General features: G+C 40.3%; 1 protein-coding gene across 6 annotated transcripts in view; it reads right to left on the bottom strand.

Moving 5' to 3' along the window:
• Phc3 (polyhomeotic homolog 3) overlaps nucleotides 1-17944 on the bottom strand; it is a 78597-nt gene that overhangs the window by 51218 nt on the left and 9435 nt on the right. For 4 of the 6 annotated variants that reach the window (XR_008216692.1, XM_052731891.1, XM_052731892.1 and 1 more), the window contains 3 exons: nucleotides 16041-16118; nucleotides 4978-5136; nucleotides 2604-2702 (listed from right to left, as the gene is read on the bottom strand). Coding sequence is in view for 5 of the 6 variants with exons in the window: in XM_052731891.1 (XP_052587851.1) it covers nucleotides 2604-2702; nucleotides 4978-5136; nucleotides 16041-16118 (336 nt within the window). In the remaining variant the exon portion in view is untranslated. The remainder of the gene's footprint in view (nucleotides 1-2603; nucleotides 2703-4977; nucleotides 5137-16040; nucleotides 16119-17944) is intronic. The other 2 variants (XM_052731889.1, XM_052731890.1) reach the window with 1 other exon arrangement.

Here is a 17944-nt window from a genome sequence, read left to right as displayed (position 1 = left end):
CAGAGATCCCTCCAGTCCCCGCACAGCCACAGACTATAGACAGGTCACATCCAATATTAAGTGCATTAAGGTCTCATAAGAATGTTTTCATCATGAGAAACAGTAAGCAAATTGAGCTCCAGACCATATTAAAGAAAAACATTATCTCCTAAGCAGCGGGTTTCTTGTGGAAACTATCAAACATTTAAATGGTTATTTATTATCTCTTCATTTCTAGCTTCTTGAAAGCTAAAAACTAAATGTGTGATTTGTCATCAGACAATGTCAAATAAAAACAGTAATCGGTAGATATGATAGCTCATTATGTGGCAGGCACTGTGTTAAGTAGCTTCTGATTGCCTCATCTGCCCCTTGTAACAACTGAGGTGTCATTTCTAATATAAAGCCATGAAACTGGAGCTTAGCAAGGGTAACTTTAAATTAGCATTTAGTGAGCCCTATCCAGCCAACTCTGTTAAGGAGCTGCAAAGGGCAGAGTTAAGGAAAACTCTGAGTTTACCTGACCACAACCTTTATAACTAATACATGAAAATTAGTCTTTATTATTAAATATATCAATACACAGAGGTTCTATGAAAAAAATCAAAGAATATTAATTATTACTATATCATTTTGTTTGTTTGTTTGTTTGTTTTTTGAGACAGGGTTTCTCTGTATAGCCCTGGCTGTCTGGGAACTCACTTTGTAGAGCAGGCTGGCCTGGAACTCAGAGATCTACCTGCCTCTGCCTCCCGAGTGCTGGGATTAAAGGTGTGTGCCACCACACCCAGCTACTCTCATTTCTTACATTTATCGGAAAGCTGAAATATGAAATGAAAAATAAAATGTACCAGGCATGGTGACTCATACCTGTACTTCCAGCACTGAGGAAGCTGAGACAAGAATATTGCCTCAAATTCAAGGTCTGGGGGGCAAACATCAAGTACCAGGCCATCCAAGGCTAGTAGCAAAAAGCTGTCTCAAAAAAGAAACTAAAAATATACCCCAAATGAACAAAAGATATTTTAAAATGTTTAATTAAATAAAAGGCCAAAGATGACCCAAAACACTTACTATGAAAAACAACAAAATAGCATCACATAAAGTAATAGTTCACTTGATTATTTTAACTTAAAGTTTACTCAATCTAAGTGATTTTTATGAAATTTACTGAGCTATCACTTACAATAAGCTGCTACTGTTCCATAAGTTTTGCCGTCCTGTTTTGACCCACAGTAGGTCAAAAATTTAGAACCAATACACTAAACATCCCTCCTAGTCAATTTTCCCTACCTCTATTAACCTAATTTTTTCACTATGGAGAGTTTTCCCTAGTCTGGAATTTTAAAACTACAGAATCACAGAGGATGTACTTATTGTGTCTAGCTTCATTTTCTAGCCATAATGTTTATGGGATGTATCAGTGATTTGTTCTTTTCACTTTTGAGTACTATTCCACTGTATGAATATAACACCATCTGTTTATACACTCAGTATTTAAAGAATATTTAGCTATTATAAACTATTGTATAGTGTAAGCCTTCATTTCAGCCATGCAGATGAGCATATGATGATGCTTATTATGGTTCTGATCCATATCTGTAATGATCTATGATGTTGAACACTTTTATCATGAGCTCATTGGCCTTTTATATATTGTCTTTGTTTGTTGAGACAGAGTCTCACTTTGTACTTCTGGCTGTCCTGAAACTGAGTCTGTAAAACAGGTTGGCTACAAACTCACAGATCTATTTGCCTCTGCCTCCTAAGTGTTGGGATTAAAAGCATGCACCACCACACCTGGCCTATATAGTGTCTTTTGTGAACTATCTCTTAAAATCTTTTTTTCCATTTGTAACTGACCTTATGATCAATTATTAAACTATAGGCATTTTTTTTATATTCTAGGTACAATCTTTGGTCAGACACATATATTGAGAATAGTTTTCCTCAGCCTGTAGCCTAGATAGTCATTTTGTAATGATTCTTTAAAAAATAATTTTTAGTTTCATTAAGTCTAATTTATCACTATTTTTGTTTCTAGTTAATCTTTTTTGTGCCCTAAGAAGCCTTGCCCACCCTAGACTTGCAAAGATGCTGTCGTGCTTTCTCCTAGAAAGTTAAATTTTTTATTTTTCCCGTTAGTCATACATTCTACTCTTAAGTTTATTTTTGTGAATAAGAGAGAAGTTAAAGTTCATTTTTTTCCATAGTACCAAATAAAGTAATACTCTACTTAAGTTTTTAACTTCAAGTTTTACCTGATTTAATTCATTTTTAAACTTAAAATTACCATCTACTTTGACTTATCTGTTATGTAACTGCTTGTAAAGGAAATCTACAAAAAAGAACATAACTCACATAAGAAAGAAATCTGGTATACAGTAAAACTAAAAATACAGTGTCATTAATAAAACTTTCATTAACCTTGATGAATGAACATCTAATAATCTAAATCTATGTTTAATTAGATTATCATTTCTACAAAACAAGCATGCTCTTGAAGTTCTCAGTGTTTTATGAATTTCACCTGAAAGGCACAGCAATGCACTCTGAAGAATGCAGTGGCCATCTTTCCACTGAGACCCAGACCTCCAGCACCACACTGGGACAGACAGTCTCACCTGAGCAGCTGCAGACTGACAGGAAGGTGACGGTGACGACGAGACAACAGGAATGTCAGACTGCACAGCAGCCACAGTGGTAGCGGGTGTGAAAATCAGCTGTACAGACAGAAAACCAAAAATAACACCCTAAGACTAAAGAACATGTCCCACACACGGTGTGTAGCAAGCAGGCAAGAGACTCAACTTCGTGACAGAGAGACAATGCCAGTTAGGACTACCTCCTAAGCAAAAGGCTTCACACGACAACAAAGTTGTGATCACAGAGCTCAAAAAAGTCATCAACAGCTTTGAAATAGCTCCCAATTCTGAGGGTAGAGGGATCTACTCTAAGAAAAGAATGTGTCTGGTGAGATGAGAGCCTCAAACCAAATTTTGTCCCAAATGGAAGCTACTATCTCATGATTCCTAAGATGGAAAATGAAAATAAAACTATGTTAGCATACAGATTAATATAGAAACATGAAAAGAAATACCAAAAAGTCTCTTCAGTCCACACAGCAACAGTGCCACATACTACACTACAATGTTTCTCAGCCACAAGAGACTGATTGTAGGACAAAGTAAGGTTGCTCTTGATGTTAGCCCTGTTTCTAAAGGACTATTTGTTCTAAATGTAAATGCTCGAATGTTAAAACAGAGCAAAACAACAAAATTGAAAAACAATCTATACATCACTATCTTGTTACAAACTTTTAATATTAAACAAGTACCATTAATTTCTAAGACAATATAATCTACTCAATCTAACTGGATTTAGTAAATAATGATAGGTTTTTTTTTTTTTTTTTTGGTTTTTCGAGACAGGGTTTCTCTGTGTAGCTTTGCGCCTTTCCTGGAACTCGCTTTGGAGACCAGGCTGGCCTCGAACTCACAGAGATCCGCCTGGCTCTGCCTCCCGAGTGCTGGGATTAAAGGCGTGCGCCACCACCGCCCGGCCATAATGATAGGTTTTAAGGAGTGTGTAAATACACAATTTTAAAGTCATTTCAAGAAGTACTCACTACCTTCCTGCTATTTAAACTAAAATGATCAACTGGGGACTTTTCTAATCTTGAACTTTACTGGTATGTATTAGCTATACAATACTGGGTTTCACTGTGATTTTTCATGCATGCACATACAAAGTGATCATATTCACTATCCCTTGCTCATATTTACCACCACATCCCCACCTTTCCTGAGCCCCTTATTTTCCTCTAGACCTTTTACATTTAATTCTTTACTCATTTACTGAATCGAAGTAAATTCACCAACAAATGTTCTTACTTCTGGTGCACACAGCCTGAAAGCACCCCACCCAGAAAGGAAGACACTCCTGTCTGAGCCTATGAATCGCTTGTTTTAAAGGTCAGAATCATCAAAAACAAAACAAAACAAAACTATTTCAAATGGTTCAAATCATATCATTAAAGACAATTTCATGGGAGAAAAGTAATAAAGAAGAAAAAGGTGATGTTTACAATTTGTGACCAAAGCTTGTGTCACAGCCTCACTTCCTGCCAGAAATAGGACTGAAAACTTGCTTTCCAATTTTCAATGAACAAATAGGGATCAGTACAGATTCAGTTCATTGGTCAAAATCTGCATATTAAGGAGGCTGAAGATGGTGAGTATTGAGAGGATACTTGTCTAGTGTTCATGAAGCCCTGGTTTCAATTCCTGGTACTGCAAAATTAACTATATATATATATATTTACATCAAAACATTTGCCTCACTGTACAAAATTATGTCAGCCAATGTCTACATTCCTTTAAGTTCAACAATTAAATCAGGAAATCAGTAGGTACCTAGTTATAGAATTATCAATTAACATTCCTATATTAATAAAAAAGTTGAAGTACACATAACAATGCCACCTTACAGAATTTGAGACAGTAACAACCAAAGCTATGAATTATCTGAAAAACAATGATCCAATCCAGATTCCAGAAGGTCCTTGGACATAAATTCTTACTTATAGTTAAAAACTAAGTTTTTAATGTTTCCACTATTTCCTCAAATCATCAATGTCAACAGAATAAATAATTTCTATATCACTGTAAGTATTAAAACTATAAGATGGCATCAGTAAGAAAAAGCTTTTCAATTGTGGAGATGTCAAAATATGAAAAAAAGTTTTTAAAATCAGTAACAATATTAAAAAATATTGTTACCAAGAAGGCATATTAATTCAAAGTGGAACTTTTATGCATTTTTATTAGTATTCAAAGGTTGAATGCGCGGCGCGCGCACACACACGCACACACACACACACACACACACTTGTTAAATACTGCTTAAGTACTAAAAATGCTTCATTGCATCAAATCCAGAAACATTTGAAGTCTCCAGTGCCTTAAGACACTGAAAAGCTGCTGTCTTTTATCTTACCATCTGAGCTCGGAGATACATTTGAGCTTGGCTGGCTGTTAATGTAGGAGAGGTACTCCCTAGTAACATCGTCTGTTGGGTAATACTGCCGCTGGTAGAACTGGAAGCCTGGGAGCGATTCATCAACTGAGCAGGTGTAGGAGAAGTGGAGAGGTTGATCTAAGGAAGAAAACATAACAGGTCATGTTTCCGTGTTTTGCCTCCATAGTCTCAACTTTACCAAGCGGAAGCAAGGCAATCAATGGTAGAAACCTCAAGGGCAGCCTCTGACCTTTGACAGAACTCTTCACTTTGGACAACTATTTGCATATAAGCACACAGCATAGACTGCTTACTAACTGGAACAACTTTCAAACACATCTACACTTCAGTAAGACTTCTAGCATCTTAAAAATGCCATTGCTTCTACCTGCCCACAATCAGGGCTAATGTCTAATTGCTTTACTATTCCACAGAGTGACTTTAAAATTCTAATTTTAAGACATTGTTTTGTCACACTGTCACACTTTGAGAAGCTCCTGAAGTAAACAAAAATTAAAACACAAATAATCCACTTATATATTAAAAAGACATGCAGGTAACATATAATTACTTCAATGTTTTAACTTAAAAGCTCTAAAAACAGAAGAAAATACAATTGCTATCAGTTAAACAGATGGAAAAATCCTGAATATTGGCTACGAAATTAATGTATAAACATTTTAAAGTTTAAAGTCACGATTAAGAATTAATTAGAAAGCAGATGTAGTGACTCATGTAATCCAGCACTCAAGAGGCTAAGGAAGGAGGCTTGTGGGTTAAAGGCCAGCCCTGGGCTACCGAGTAAGCTCCAGGCCAACCTGGGGTACACGAGATCTGGTCTAAACAAAAAAAAAGAAAAGAAAAAAGAAAAAAACAAATAGTATGTGGCTGAATAGGTGGCAAAAGCTTGTAATTCCAGCATTAGAAAGGCTGAGGCAGGAGGACTGTCAGTTCGTGGTGAGTCTGAGCTAAGCTATACTTCAAGTTCCTGGCCAGCCTGAGCTACATAACAAGATCCTAGCACAAAGAAAGAAAAGGTTAGTGTTTAATCTAATAAATCCCTGGAAAATACATCAGAACCTGTCAACTTGCTTGGATCTATGAAGGGAAAATGGAAAGGGGGAGGTGGAGAAACAGGGAAGAGAGAGATACATACATCCTTTTTCATCTTTCCAAGTCCTATCATGCTCTTGTATCATCCACTCTTTTTTTTTTCCTCCCAACCCCCCCCCCCCCCAATCAGAGTTTCTCTGTGTGTAGCCCTAGCTGTCCTGGAACTCACTCTGTAGACCAGGCTGGCCTCGATCTCAGAGATCCACCTGCCTCTTCCTCCCGAGTGCTTTTTGTGGACCAAGAGTAGAAAACAAAATTAACAAATAGGTTATTAGACTTCTGATTCAGGAAGAGAATACACATTCATGTGCTCAAAGATACTCTCGGAACTGCTCAATTGACATGAAATGAGAATGGAGTTAAAATACACAAGGGAGCAGTGGAGGGAAATGCTCAGATGTCAGTAAAAAATGCAAACCCAAACATGTAAGCAACAGCTGACACCAAGGTACCTCTAGGTTCGTTAAGCCTAAAAAAATGGAATGTCCACGTCAGCCTATTATATGGTAAAGCTGGAAGTGAAATTCCTATTTCAGATAAGATCCTGAGAAAGGCTGATCAATATATGAAAAGATCCACTCGTATATTCTGAGAAGCAGCTAGGAAGCTGTTATTCCTGCCCTGACATACTGGAAGGGTGGAGGGAGACACCTATGAGAATCAAAATTTCAGGCGTTTACTAAGTGTGGGCATGAAATCCAAAACACTCCCTGCATAGCCCCTTAATACAATCCAATACATTAACATTTGATGGGACAAAATGGTGAAGCAGGGCTCTCCAGCAATCTTCCACCAGAGGAAACATCAACTTGAAGTATCTGCACATGAAACTCCCTTCATGAGACCCAGGTGAGACACACAGGAGATGGTCACAACACAGTAAGAAAAGATGTTGTTGAAGAGAAGGTACCCTTTATATTTCCTGTGTTACCCCTCCCCCAGCCCCAGGCAGACTCTCCCAACTCCTAATTCTAGGCTGGTACCCACTGACTAAATCTTTCAACCTGCCCTTGCCCTAGATAGGACTCAAACTCTGTGATATGGACTGGCGTTTAGTTGCCTGCAATGACTTGAATTGCATACAAACCTCAGGAGCAGAGATGGGAGCCAGCACTCAGGGCCAGTGCTGCATCAGTCACAAGGACCAGAGGTTCCAGTCCAGGGCTAAGCCATTTCTGGAAACCACAGGCTATCAGCCCAGACTGCATTTTCAAGTTCTATGAAACAAGATTCCTGTTTTGCTTGGTTAATTTTTGCTCTTGATGCTGGTTTTGGTTTCTTCTTTCTTTCTTTCTTTCTTTCTTTCTTTCTTTCTTTCTTTCTTTCTTTCTTTCTTTCTTTCCTTCCTTCCTTCCTTCCTTCCTTCCTTCCTTCCTTCCTTCCTTCCTTCCTTCCTTCCTTCCTTCCTTCCTTCCTTCCTTCCTTCCTTCTTTCTTTCTTTCTTTCTTTCTTTCTTTTTCAATGTATTATTCAGTTCCAGGATTTGTGTTGGATTTTTTGTTTTAAATTTTAACCTGTTAACTTTCGCTGATGAAATCTTTGAATTGGTTTTCTGTATTCAAAGTTTTCAGTTTTCTCAAAGCAGCTACCTGAAATTCTTTGTTAGGTGGTTCACATAATCTATCTTGCTAGGGCCAGCAGTGGGTGACTTTTGTCCCTTTACTATGTCACAGCTCCCTGGACTTTTCCCTACCTACCCCCAGGTCTGAACCTTGCTACTTCTGTTTCTGTTTGTAGATAAAGTAGGTATTTGTTTTCAGTCCTTGCAGTCTGGCATGCCAGGCAAGTACTCTATGATCAAGTTGCACTTTCAGGCTTATTAACTAAAATTCTGAAAACAATCATCCTTGTTTTAAAATTTCCTTAAAAAATACTTAATACAACATGTGGTGGTATTGTGTTCCCCAAAATATTGTGTACCTTAATAAACTTATCTGGGGTCAGAGAACAGAAAAGCCACAAGATACTTAGGCTAGAAAATGTTAGCACACACCTTTAATCTTAGCATTCCAGAGACAGAAATCCCTCTGGATCTCTGTGAGTTCAAGGCTGCATTGGAAACAGCCAGGCATGGTGACTCACGCCTTTAATCCCAGAAAGCAGCCTTTAGTCCCATGGAGTGGTGGTAGAAAGCAGAAAGGTTTATAAGGCATGAGGACCAGAAACTGGAAGCATTTGGCTGGTTAAGCATTCGGCTGGTTAAGCATTCAGGCTTCGAGCAGCAGTTCAGCTGAGAGCCATTGGGATGAGGACACAGAAGCTTCCAGTCTGAGGAAACAGGACCAGCTGGGGAATTGGCAAGGTGAGATAGCTGTGGCTTGTTCTGTCTCTCTGACCTTCCAGCATTTACCCCAATAACTGGCCTCAGGTTTGATTTTATTAATAAAAACTTTTAAGATTCATGCTACAACACTCTTGTTAAAATAATTACAAAAGGTATGAAATAGAAATTTCCAGGCATACTGAGGATTCAAGTTTATTACCAATGTGTTCACTACAAGTAAGATGTCAGAAGACCTCTCACCAAACATAGTGTTCATCATAACGGCCTTTGACTATCTACTTGTCTGTATCTTTAGTGTGCTCTAAAACACCTTGGTTTTTTGAATTTTTGGTACTCAGTACTGTGCCTGACGGCACATCAGCATTAAAAAGTCCTAAACACAGGCTGGAGAGATCATTCAATCAGTAAAGTGCTTGTCACACAAGGACGGGTACCTGAGTTCGGTCCCAGCACCAACACAAAAGGTGGCACACATCTATAATCTCAGCACCGGGCAGGCAGAGAGAGGAGGATCCCTGGGACTTGCCTGATGGCTACTGTGAGGCAGGCAAGGAGCTCCAGGTTCAATTAGCGACCCTGTCTCCAAAACGAAAATGAAATATGATCACAATAGACACCTGTAGCACGAAGCTTAAAGAGTCTTATTAATAAAATCAAACCTGAGACCAGGTATTGGGGTGAATGCTAGAAGATCAGAGAAGCAGAACAAGCCACAGCTTCCTCACCTCGACAGTTCCTCAGCTGATCCTGTTTCCTCAGACTGGAAGCTTCTGTGTCCTCATCCCAATGGCTCTCAGCTGAATTGCTGCTAGAAAGCCTGAAGCTTAACCAGCCAAATGCTGCTAGTTTCTGGCCCTCACGCCTTATATACCTTTCTGCTTTCTGCCATCACTCCCTGGGATTAAAGGCTCGCTTTCTGGGATTAAAGGCGTGAGTCACCATACTTGGCTATATCCTTGAACACATGGATTTCTACCTCTAGAATGCTAGGATTAAAGGCGTGTGCTACCACTGCCTATCCTCTATGTTTAATATTGTGGCTGTTCTGTCTCTGACCCCAGATAAGTTTATTAGAGTGCACAATATTTTGGGGAACACAATACCACCACAGACACCCTCTGTGGACTTCAGTCTTCCACACACAAGGATGAATGCACACACACCCAAAAGTACTGGAACAGATTCTTCTCCTAAGTGTAAAAGACTAACACAGAATCCAACATAATAATGACACCTGAAACTGAGCTGTTTCAGAATGAGCTCTGAAAACTTTTTTCTAAAAACTAACATCCCATATAAGACTAATGTATGTATTACAATCCCCTCAAATCTTTCCTGTTCACCACCATGCTAGTTAAGAAAAGGAAGCTAATTATCACTTGATTATATACGTAAATACTTTCTATGTCTAGGTATAATTCTTCAAATGAATATTGCTGTCCATGAAAGAAGGGTCTGTAACTCATGTGCATACTCAAGACAACTAGCACCAATTAAATGCTGAACAATAGATAATTGGCTGCCTTCCCATAAGCACCATCCGAAAATCTCATTATTACTAGGTCAGAATCAGACCCTCTTCTATTGCCCAATTTCAGACAATGGGACTGTATCCTAAAAGGATTCTGTTTGCAGATAACCTACTTGCAACAATAAAAAGCCTATATTACAATTATCTATTGTATATTCTAGCTTATTCTCATTATTCCTACCATTCACCCTTCAATGAAATAGACACTTATATTTTTATCATACATGTAAACTGTGGTAGTTTGAATGAAAATACCCCCATAGGCTCACAAGGATTGGCACTATTGAGAGGTGTGGCCTTGTTGGAGGAAGTGTGTCACTGGAGGTAGGTTTTGAGGTCTCAAAAGCTCAAGCCAGACCTAGTGTGCCTTGTTCTCTTCCTGTTCCCTGTGGATCCAGGTGTAGAACTCTCAGCTAACTCTTTAGCACCATGTCTGTCTGTACACCACCGTGCCTCCCATCATGATGATAATGGACTAAACCTCTGAACTGTAAACCAACCCCAATTAAATGTTTTCCTTTATAGGAGTTGTCAAGGTCATAGTGTCTCTTCAAAGCAATAGAACACTAAGACAAACTATTTAAGAAACCCTGAAAGAGTCATGAATTAACATCTAAATCACTGGTACTCAAACTATTTAATGAAATCCTCTCTTCAAAAACAATATTATTGAAAATTTAAAAACAGATCTATCTGGCTAACTTTAAGATCCAAAGCCTGGTCTAAGTCTACAATAAGAAACACCACAACCCAACAACTTGAGCAACAGAAATGTAGGACAGAGACTGTGCTCAGTGGTAGAGCTGTATAAGGCATGTATGAAGGCCTGTATTCAGTTCCCAGCACCACAAACTTTAAGAACAGAAATTGGTTTTTCATAGTTGTGGGGAGTATGGGAGTCCAAATCAAAGTGCTGGCCCATCAAGTTTCCGGTGTAGGCTCTCTTCTTAGCTAGCAGCCTGCTACCTTCTCCTAAACCCTCCCATGCTAGAGAGATCACTGGCAATTTTTCCTCTTTGATAGAGCTCCACCCTAAAGACCTCATTTAAATCAGTTCACTACAGAGTCTATTTCTCGTATAGAAACATAGATTGGGTTTTCAACATGAATTCTGGGAAGACACAATTCAGTTCATATCCTCGTTTACTGAATCTTCTCTCTTTAATCTAAATTTAGGGATATCTGGATGAAGAAAAACTAGAAAATCTAAATAGACAATATTGCAAAAGCTTGGAGTGCAGGCAAGTGAAATGGCTTGCTTGCCCTAAGTTACATCACTGGCCAGTTATAGAGTTTAACATGAAAACCCATGTCCATTCACTCAAGGTTTCATAACTGGGTATTCTCAAAGCCCAAATTTTCTTTTTAAAAAAGATTTCTTTTTTTTTTTTTTTTTTTTTTGGTTTTTCGAGACAGGGTTTCTCTGTGTAGCTTTGCGCCTTTCCTGGGACTCACTTGGTAGCCCAGGCTGGCCTCGAACTCACAGAGATCCGCCTGGCTCTGCCTCCCGAGTGCTGGGATTAAAGGCGTGCGCCACCACCACCCGGCAGATTTCTTTTTAATTATGTATATGTAGGGGGTAGAAGGGAATTGCAGGTGTATGCAGTGCCTACAGAGGCCAAAAGAAGACATCAGATCCCCACGCCCAGGAGTAGCCAGCCTACATAAAAGGAACTCAGTAGTATTTCTGTGGACTTTTTGTTTCATTTTGCTTTGCTTTTTTTTTTTTTTTGAATTTTTGGTCTTTTGTTCGCTTGATTTTCATTTTGTAGGTTTTTTTGGGGGGAGGGTTTGTTGTTGTTTGTCATACTTCTTGTTTGGGGTTTTTTTTCTGCTTTTTTTTTTTTTGGAAAGAGAGAACACAAAGTTGAGTGGCTAAGGACGAAGGGAGTGTCTACAAGGAGTTGGAAGACAGGAAAAACAAGATCAAAAACCTTAGCATAAGCTGGGAGATGGTGGCACATGTCTTTAATCCCAGCATTCAGGAGGCAGAGGCAGGTGGATCTCTGTGAGTTCGAGGCCAGCCTGATTTACAAAGTGAGTTCCAGGATAGGTTCCAAAGCAACACAGAGAAACCCTGTCTTGGAAAAAAACAAACAAAAAAAAAACCCCCAGACACATTGCCCAGCACTCGGGAGGCAGAGGCAGGTGTATCTCTATGAGTTCAAGGCCAGCCTGGTCTATAGAGCAAGTTCCAGGAATAGCCAGGGCTACACAGAAAAATCCTATCTTGAAAAGAAAACCAGACACATAGAACCTGATAGAAGAGAAAGTAAGGAATAGCCTTGAATACACTATCACAAGAGACAATTTCCTGCACTTAACACTAATAGCACAGACACTAAGATCAACAATTAATAAATGGGTCCTCATGAAACTGAAAAGCTTCTGTAAGGCAAAGGACACTGTCAAAAGGACAAAATGGCAGCCTACAGAATGGGAAAAGTTTTTTTTAACCAACTCCACAACTGATAGAGAACTAATATCCAAAATACATAAAAAACTCAAACTAGATATCAAAAAACCAAATAATCCAATTAAAAATGGAATACTGATCTAAACACAGAATTCTCAAAAGATGAATCTCAAAAGGCTGAGAAACAAAGAAATGTTCAACATCCTTAGCCATCAGGGAAATGTAAATCAAAACTACTTTGAGATTCCATCTTTGCTGGAGTCCACTAGGTTTCCTAGTGGCTGTACCCAGCAGGACTGCATACCAGGTTGATTGGACCACAGGCCTGAGTACCTGGTGTTTTAAGGGTCTACACTTGACTGTAACTAGCAAAGGGAAGGTCCTTTGCTCCACCCCTTAGCATTGTTATAAATAGCCCTTTGGAATAAATAAATAGCCCTTTGGAATAAAGCTCTGGGCCGATGGATAAGAATCCAGGCCCACCTGAGGCTATCCTGTGTTTCTCTCTGTTTCTCTCCCCTCTTTATTTCTACCTAAGTCTCTTATCCCTCATTCCTCAAGAGTCCCTGGGGTAAATAAATGTGGGAGCTGGTCTTCCACACATCTTATACCTGTCAGAATGCCTAAGATCAATAACACAAGTTACAGCTCATGTTGGTGAGGATGTGGAGCAAGGGGAACACTCCTCCATTGCTGGTGGGAGTGCAAACTTGTACAGCCATTATGGAAACCAATATGGCGGTTCCTCAGAAAACTGGGAATCGATCTATCTCAAGATCCAGCTATACCCAAAGGACACTCCACCTTACCACAAGGACACTTGCTCAAATATGTTCATTGTGGCTTTATTCAAAATAGCCAGAAACTAAAAATAACCTAGATGTCCTTCAACTGAAGAATGAATAAAGAAAATGAGTAAATTTACACAATTGAGTATTAAGCTGTTACAAAAAATGACATTACAAAATTTGAAGGCAAATGATGGAACTAGAAAAAATATCATCCCGAGTGAGGTAACCCAGAACCAGAAAGACAAACATGGTATGTACTCACTTATAAGAGGATATTAGTTGTTAAGTAAGTGATAATCAAGCTACAATCCAGAGACCCAAGGAGGTTAGGTAAGGACAAGGGCTCTGAAAAGACGCATGGATCTCCCTGGGAAGAGGAAATAGAATAGGTTTTGAGGGTGCACTGGGGGTAGGTGGGAACAGCAGGAGGGATCAAGGAGAGAGTGTAGGGAGAGACACCTGAAACTGGGGGATATTTGGGGAAACAGTGTGGAAACATTCTGCAGTGGAAACTTCCTGGAATCTAATGAGGACTCCTAGTAATGAAGGATGTGGAGTCTGAACTGGCCATCTTCTGTAACCAAGCAAGGCTTCCAGTGGTAGGACTGGGCTGCATTCTCAGTTGAGTTGTTGGCTGAGGAGATCCCTACACAACCCAGGCAGATGCTAGAACAGAGTGTTGCTCTCCAAAAACCGATGGGGGGAGGGTGTTGCTGAGGACAACATCCTCACATCTCATGAATATAGGGAGATCAAGGTGGTGCCTACATGGAGCCTTCACCCCTACATTCTAGTCTCTTTGGTATGGGAAGGTATTCTGCAGGCTATGGAAAGAAAAACCTGGACACCAACCCAGTCACAAAATCTTCCACCTACAACCTGCCATGCCTACAAGATGTACTGGGGCAATGATGGCTCAGAATTTACAGAAGTGGCCAACCAATGTCTGATTTAACTTGAGGCCCATGCCACACGAGCATGCCCCCACCCTACAGTGCCTAGATGGCCAGGAACTGGAGACTGGCTAGCCTAGAGATCTAGGGAAGAACCAAACATGACTGATCAAAAAAGAAAAAAAAGCAATGAAATGATTCATGCTATTCTCATAGAATGGTGCCTTGTCCAGTCTTCATAGAGCCTTTCTCCGTAGCAGATGGGAGTGGGTGCTGTGGGATGGTCTGTATGTCAAATGCTCTGAATGGTCAATAAATAAAACACTGATTGGCCAGTGGCCAGGCAGGAAGTATAGGCAGGACTAACAGAGAGGAGAATTGAGAGAACAGGAAGGTGGAGGGAGACACTGCCAGCCGCCGCCATGACAAGCAGCATGTGAAGATGCCGGTAGGCCACAAGCCACGTGGCAAGGTATAGATTTATAGAAATGGATTAATTTAAGATATAAGAACAGTTAGCAAGAAGCCTGCCACGGCCATACAGTTTATAAGCAATATAAGTCTCTGTGTTTACTTGGTTGGGTCTGAGTGGCTGTGGGACTGGCGGGTGACAGAGATTTGTCCTGACTATGGGCCAGGCAGGAAAACTCTAGCAACAAGTAGGTACAGAGACCCACAGTCAGACATTATGCAGAGGGTTGTGCCCCCACCCCCATCTTGGGAAACCAAGCAGAAGAGGGGGGAAAAGATTGTTAGAAGGCCAGGCGGTGGTGGCGCACGCCTGTAATCCCAGCACTCAGGAGGCAGAGACAGGTGGATCTGTGTGAGTTCGAGGCCAGCCTGGTCTACAGAGCTAGTCCAGGACAGGCTTCAAAGCTACCGAGAAACCCTGTGTTGAAAAACCAAAAAAAAAAAAAAAGATTGTTAGGAGTCAGAGGGGATGGAGGACACCAGGAGAACATGAGTAGACTGCCACCTAATAATTCATTGCTCATTATTACTTCCTAGAGACTTCTGTTACCACAACCTGTCTCTGTTGTGGGATATTTATACACTGTATAAGGATATATTATTGCTGTGACTGGTTTAATAAAGAGATGAACGACTAATAGCTGGGCAGGAGGTATAGGTGGGACTTCTGGGAAGAAAGAGAGGAAGTAGATGAATCTCGGCACAGGGAAGACACTAGGGAACAAGTTGGACACACAGAATGGAAGAAAGGTAAAAAGCCACGTGGCAAAATGTAGATTAATATAAAGGGATTCATTTAAGTTGTAAGAGCTAGTGGGACAAGTCTAAGCTAAGGCTGAGCTTTCATAATTAAAGTCTCCGTGTCATTATTTGGGAACTGATGGCCCAGAAAAAAATCCAACTACATGTCTCTCTATTGAGTTTTATTAAGTGACTCTGACCACTGTAATGTGCTTCTGGTCAAATCACTCGTGGAACAGCTAGCTACCCAGAACAGTAAACAAAATAGACATGATGTTATTTTTTTACCTGACATCTACCCCTTCATACTTCTTTTACCCAACCAGCCACTCAGTTTTGGCATACTCCTGTCTGGCTTAGGACAAGTAGCACTAATTATGTCATTTAAAAATACATTCACTTGGAATTATAGTTTCTGTAAGTACCTCACACATAAAATCATAATAAGAAAAACCACTTTTTTGTTTGTTTTTGTTTTGTTTTGTTTTGTTTCGAGACAAGGTTTCTCTGTGTAACCCTGGCTGTCCTGGAACTCACTATACAGATCACGTTGGCCTTGAATTCACAAAGATCCACCTGCCTCTGCCTTCAGAGTGCTGGAATTAAAGGTGTGTGCCACCACTGCCCAGCAAAATAAGCCTTTTTTTTAAAAACCTCCAACTTTCAGAAGTTATATCTCCAATCTTCTTACTCTCATTTCCAGGTATTCAATAATTAAATAGCAGCTTCATAAATAACAAGCTTCCTTCTAGAAAACAACAATTAAAAATTTTAAATCCAGGAGAAATTTTAGGATACTTACAGATGTCTGGGACATACTTGACTGTTGTGTGACACTTCCTGTGGGGGATGTAGATGGTCTTCCACTGGACAAACTTGCCTAAAATAATAAAACTATTGTAATAAGTCTGTAAAAACATAAAGTTAAAAACTCCCTTGAGGGGAAAAAAAACCAAACACTTCCTTGAGCCACAATAATACAAAACTACAATAAAAATGCTCAAGTCTATGCATGAAACAAATCATTTTACATTCAACATGGCTTGACCCTGGCCATTATTCTTTTTTTTTTAAGAAAAAGCAAAGTTGAAAAGTGAGAACAAAGGCCCCCCTGGCTAGTCTTATTTCTACATTTCTGTATGTATTTACTTTGTGTTCCTGTATACATGTGCTTCACAGAACACAGCTTCTACCATCTGGGTCCAGGGAGGAAACTCAGTTCATCAAACTTGTTGCCAAGCTTAGCAGCAGGTGCCTTTACCCTCTAAGCCATCTCAAAGACCTAATCTTGTCTTATCAGCTGCACTCTCATAATGCGCATTATGTTGGTACACTGTCCTATGTTGTCTGAGCTCACTGAGTAGCTGGTACTAGAAATGGAATTGCCCCCCACAAACTTCAGCCCCAAGCATGTCCATTATGTCTGTGTCTACTGAGACCCCTTGTCTGGGGTGGGCTGGACTCACTAACTCTGACATGAGGGGAGAAAGAAGCAAAACAGTCCCAGAGTAAAACCATCCAGTGTTCTTATGTCTTACCCCCATGAAATAAAAGTGCCTGCACTGGGCTGGAAAGACAGCTCAGTAGTGAAGAGAGCTACTCCTGCAGATGGAGCAGAGCTGGAGTCCTAGCATCCATGAAAAGTGGCTCACAACTGCCTGTAACTGCAACTCCAGGGGATCCAATGACCTCTTCTGGCCTCCACAGGCACTAGCATACAGGTGTGCATACAAACACACACATACACATAAATAAATAATAAAATCTTTAAATAAGTAAATAATAAAGTAAAAGGGAAAGAAAGGCTGGAAGTTTGGCTGTAGGGGAAAGGGGTGTGGGTGGAGCTCAACCACGCAGAGAAAGCTCAACTGGAAACTCTTGACGAGTTCCTCACTTCTCTGTTGGTTTTTGCTGGAGGTGGTAAGCACCAATGTGATGATGTTATCTCTATACACTGCTACGCATTCTTTTACTTGGAAGCCTCACCCAACAGGATACCCCGCTCCAGCTGGGCATGTCCACTGGGAACTCTAGCTAGTTGGGTTTCTGCTGGCTGGCTGTTTGTAAACCCCTGACCTGATGGCATTACGTCTCTGCTGTTGCTTGTGCTGGTGTTTGGGAGCCTCACCTGAGGGGACACTCTTCTCCATCCAGGACACTCTGTTAGGAACAACAACTGACTGCCTCAATGGGGCTTGCCCTGCTGGCTATTTTGAGCACCTGATTTGATAATGTTTTTCTTGTATCTATTTATCTAACCTTTTACTTTCGATTACTATCTACTTAATAAGCTGATTCACTCAAAACAAAAAATATGCCAGATGGTGGTGGTGCACGCCTTTAATCCCAGCACTGGGGAGGCAGAGGCAGGTGGAGCTCTGTGAGTTTGAGGCCAGCTTGTCTACAAAGTGAGTTCCAGGACAGCCAGGGCTACACAGAAAAACCCTGTCTCAAAAAACCAAAAACCAAAACCAAAAAACAACATGGCTCTGGTCAATCACTCTTCAGACTATGAGAACAACCATCATCAATTTCACTCCTCTGTTATCTTTAGTTGAGCTCCCTACTCCATCACGAAGACGACACTAAAAGCTGCAGAGATGGCTCTGTGGGTAAGAGCACTTGCTCTGTAAGCCCGAGGACACTGAGTGTGAATCTCTAGCATTCACATAAAAAGCCAGGCATGGCTTTACATTCCTTTAAGCC

The sequence above is a fragment of the Peromyscus californicus genome, unplaced genomic scaffold, assembly GCF_007827085.1.
Source record: "Peromyscus californicus insignis strain IS unplaced genomic scaffold, ASM782708v3 Scaffold_9__1_contigs__length_137607984, whole genome shotgun sequence".
NCBI lineage: Eukaryota > Metazoa > Chordata > Mammalia > Rodentia > Cricetidae > Peromyscus > Peromyscus californicus.
This window is presented reverse-complemented; position numbering and strand designations above follow the sequence as displayed.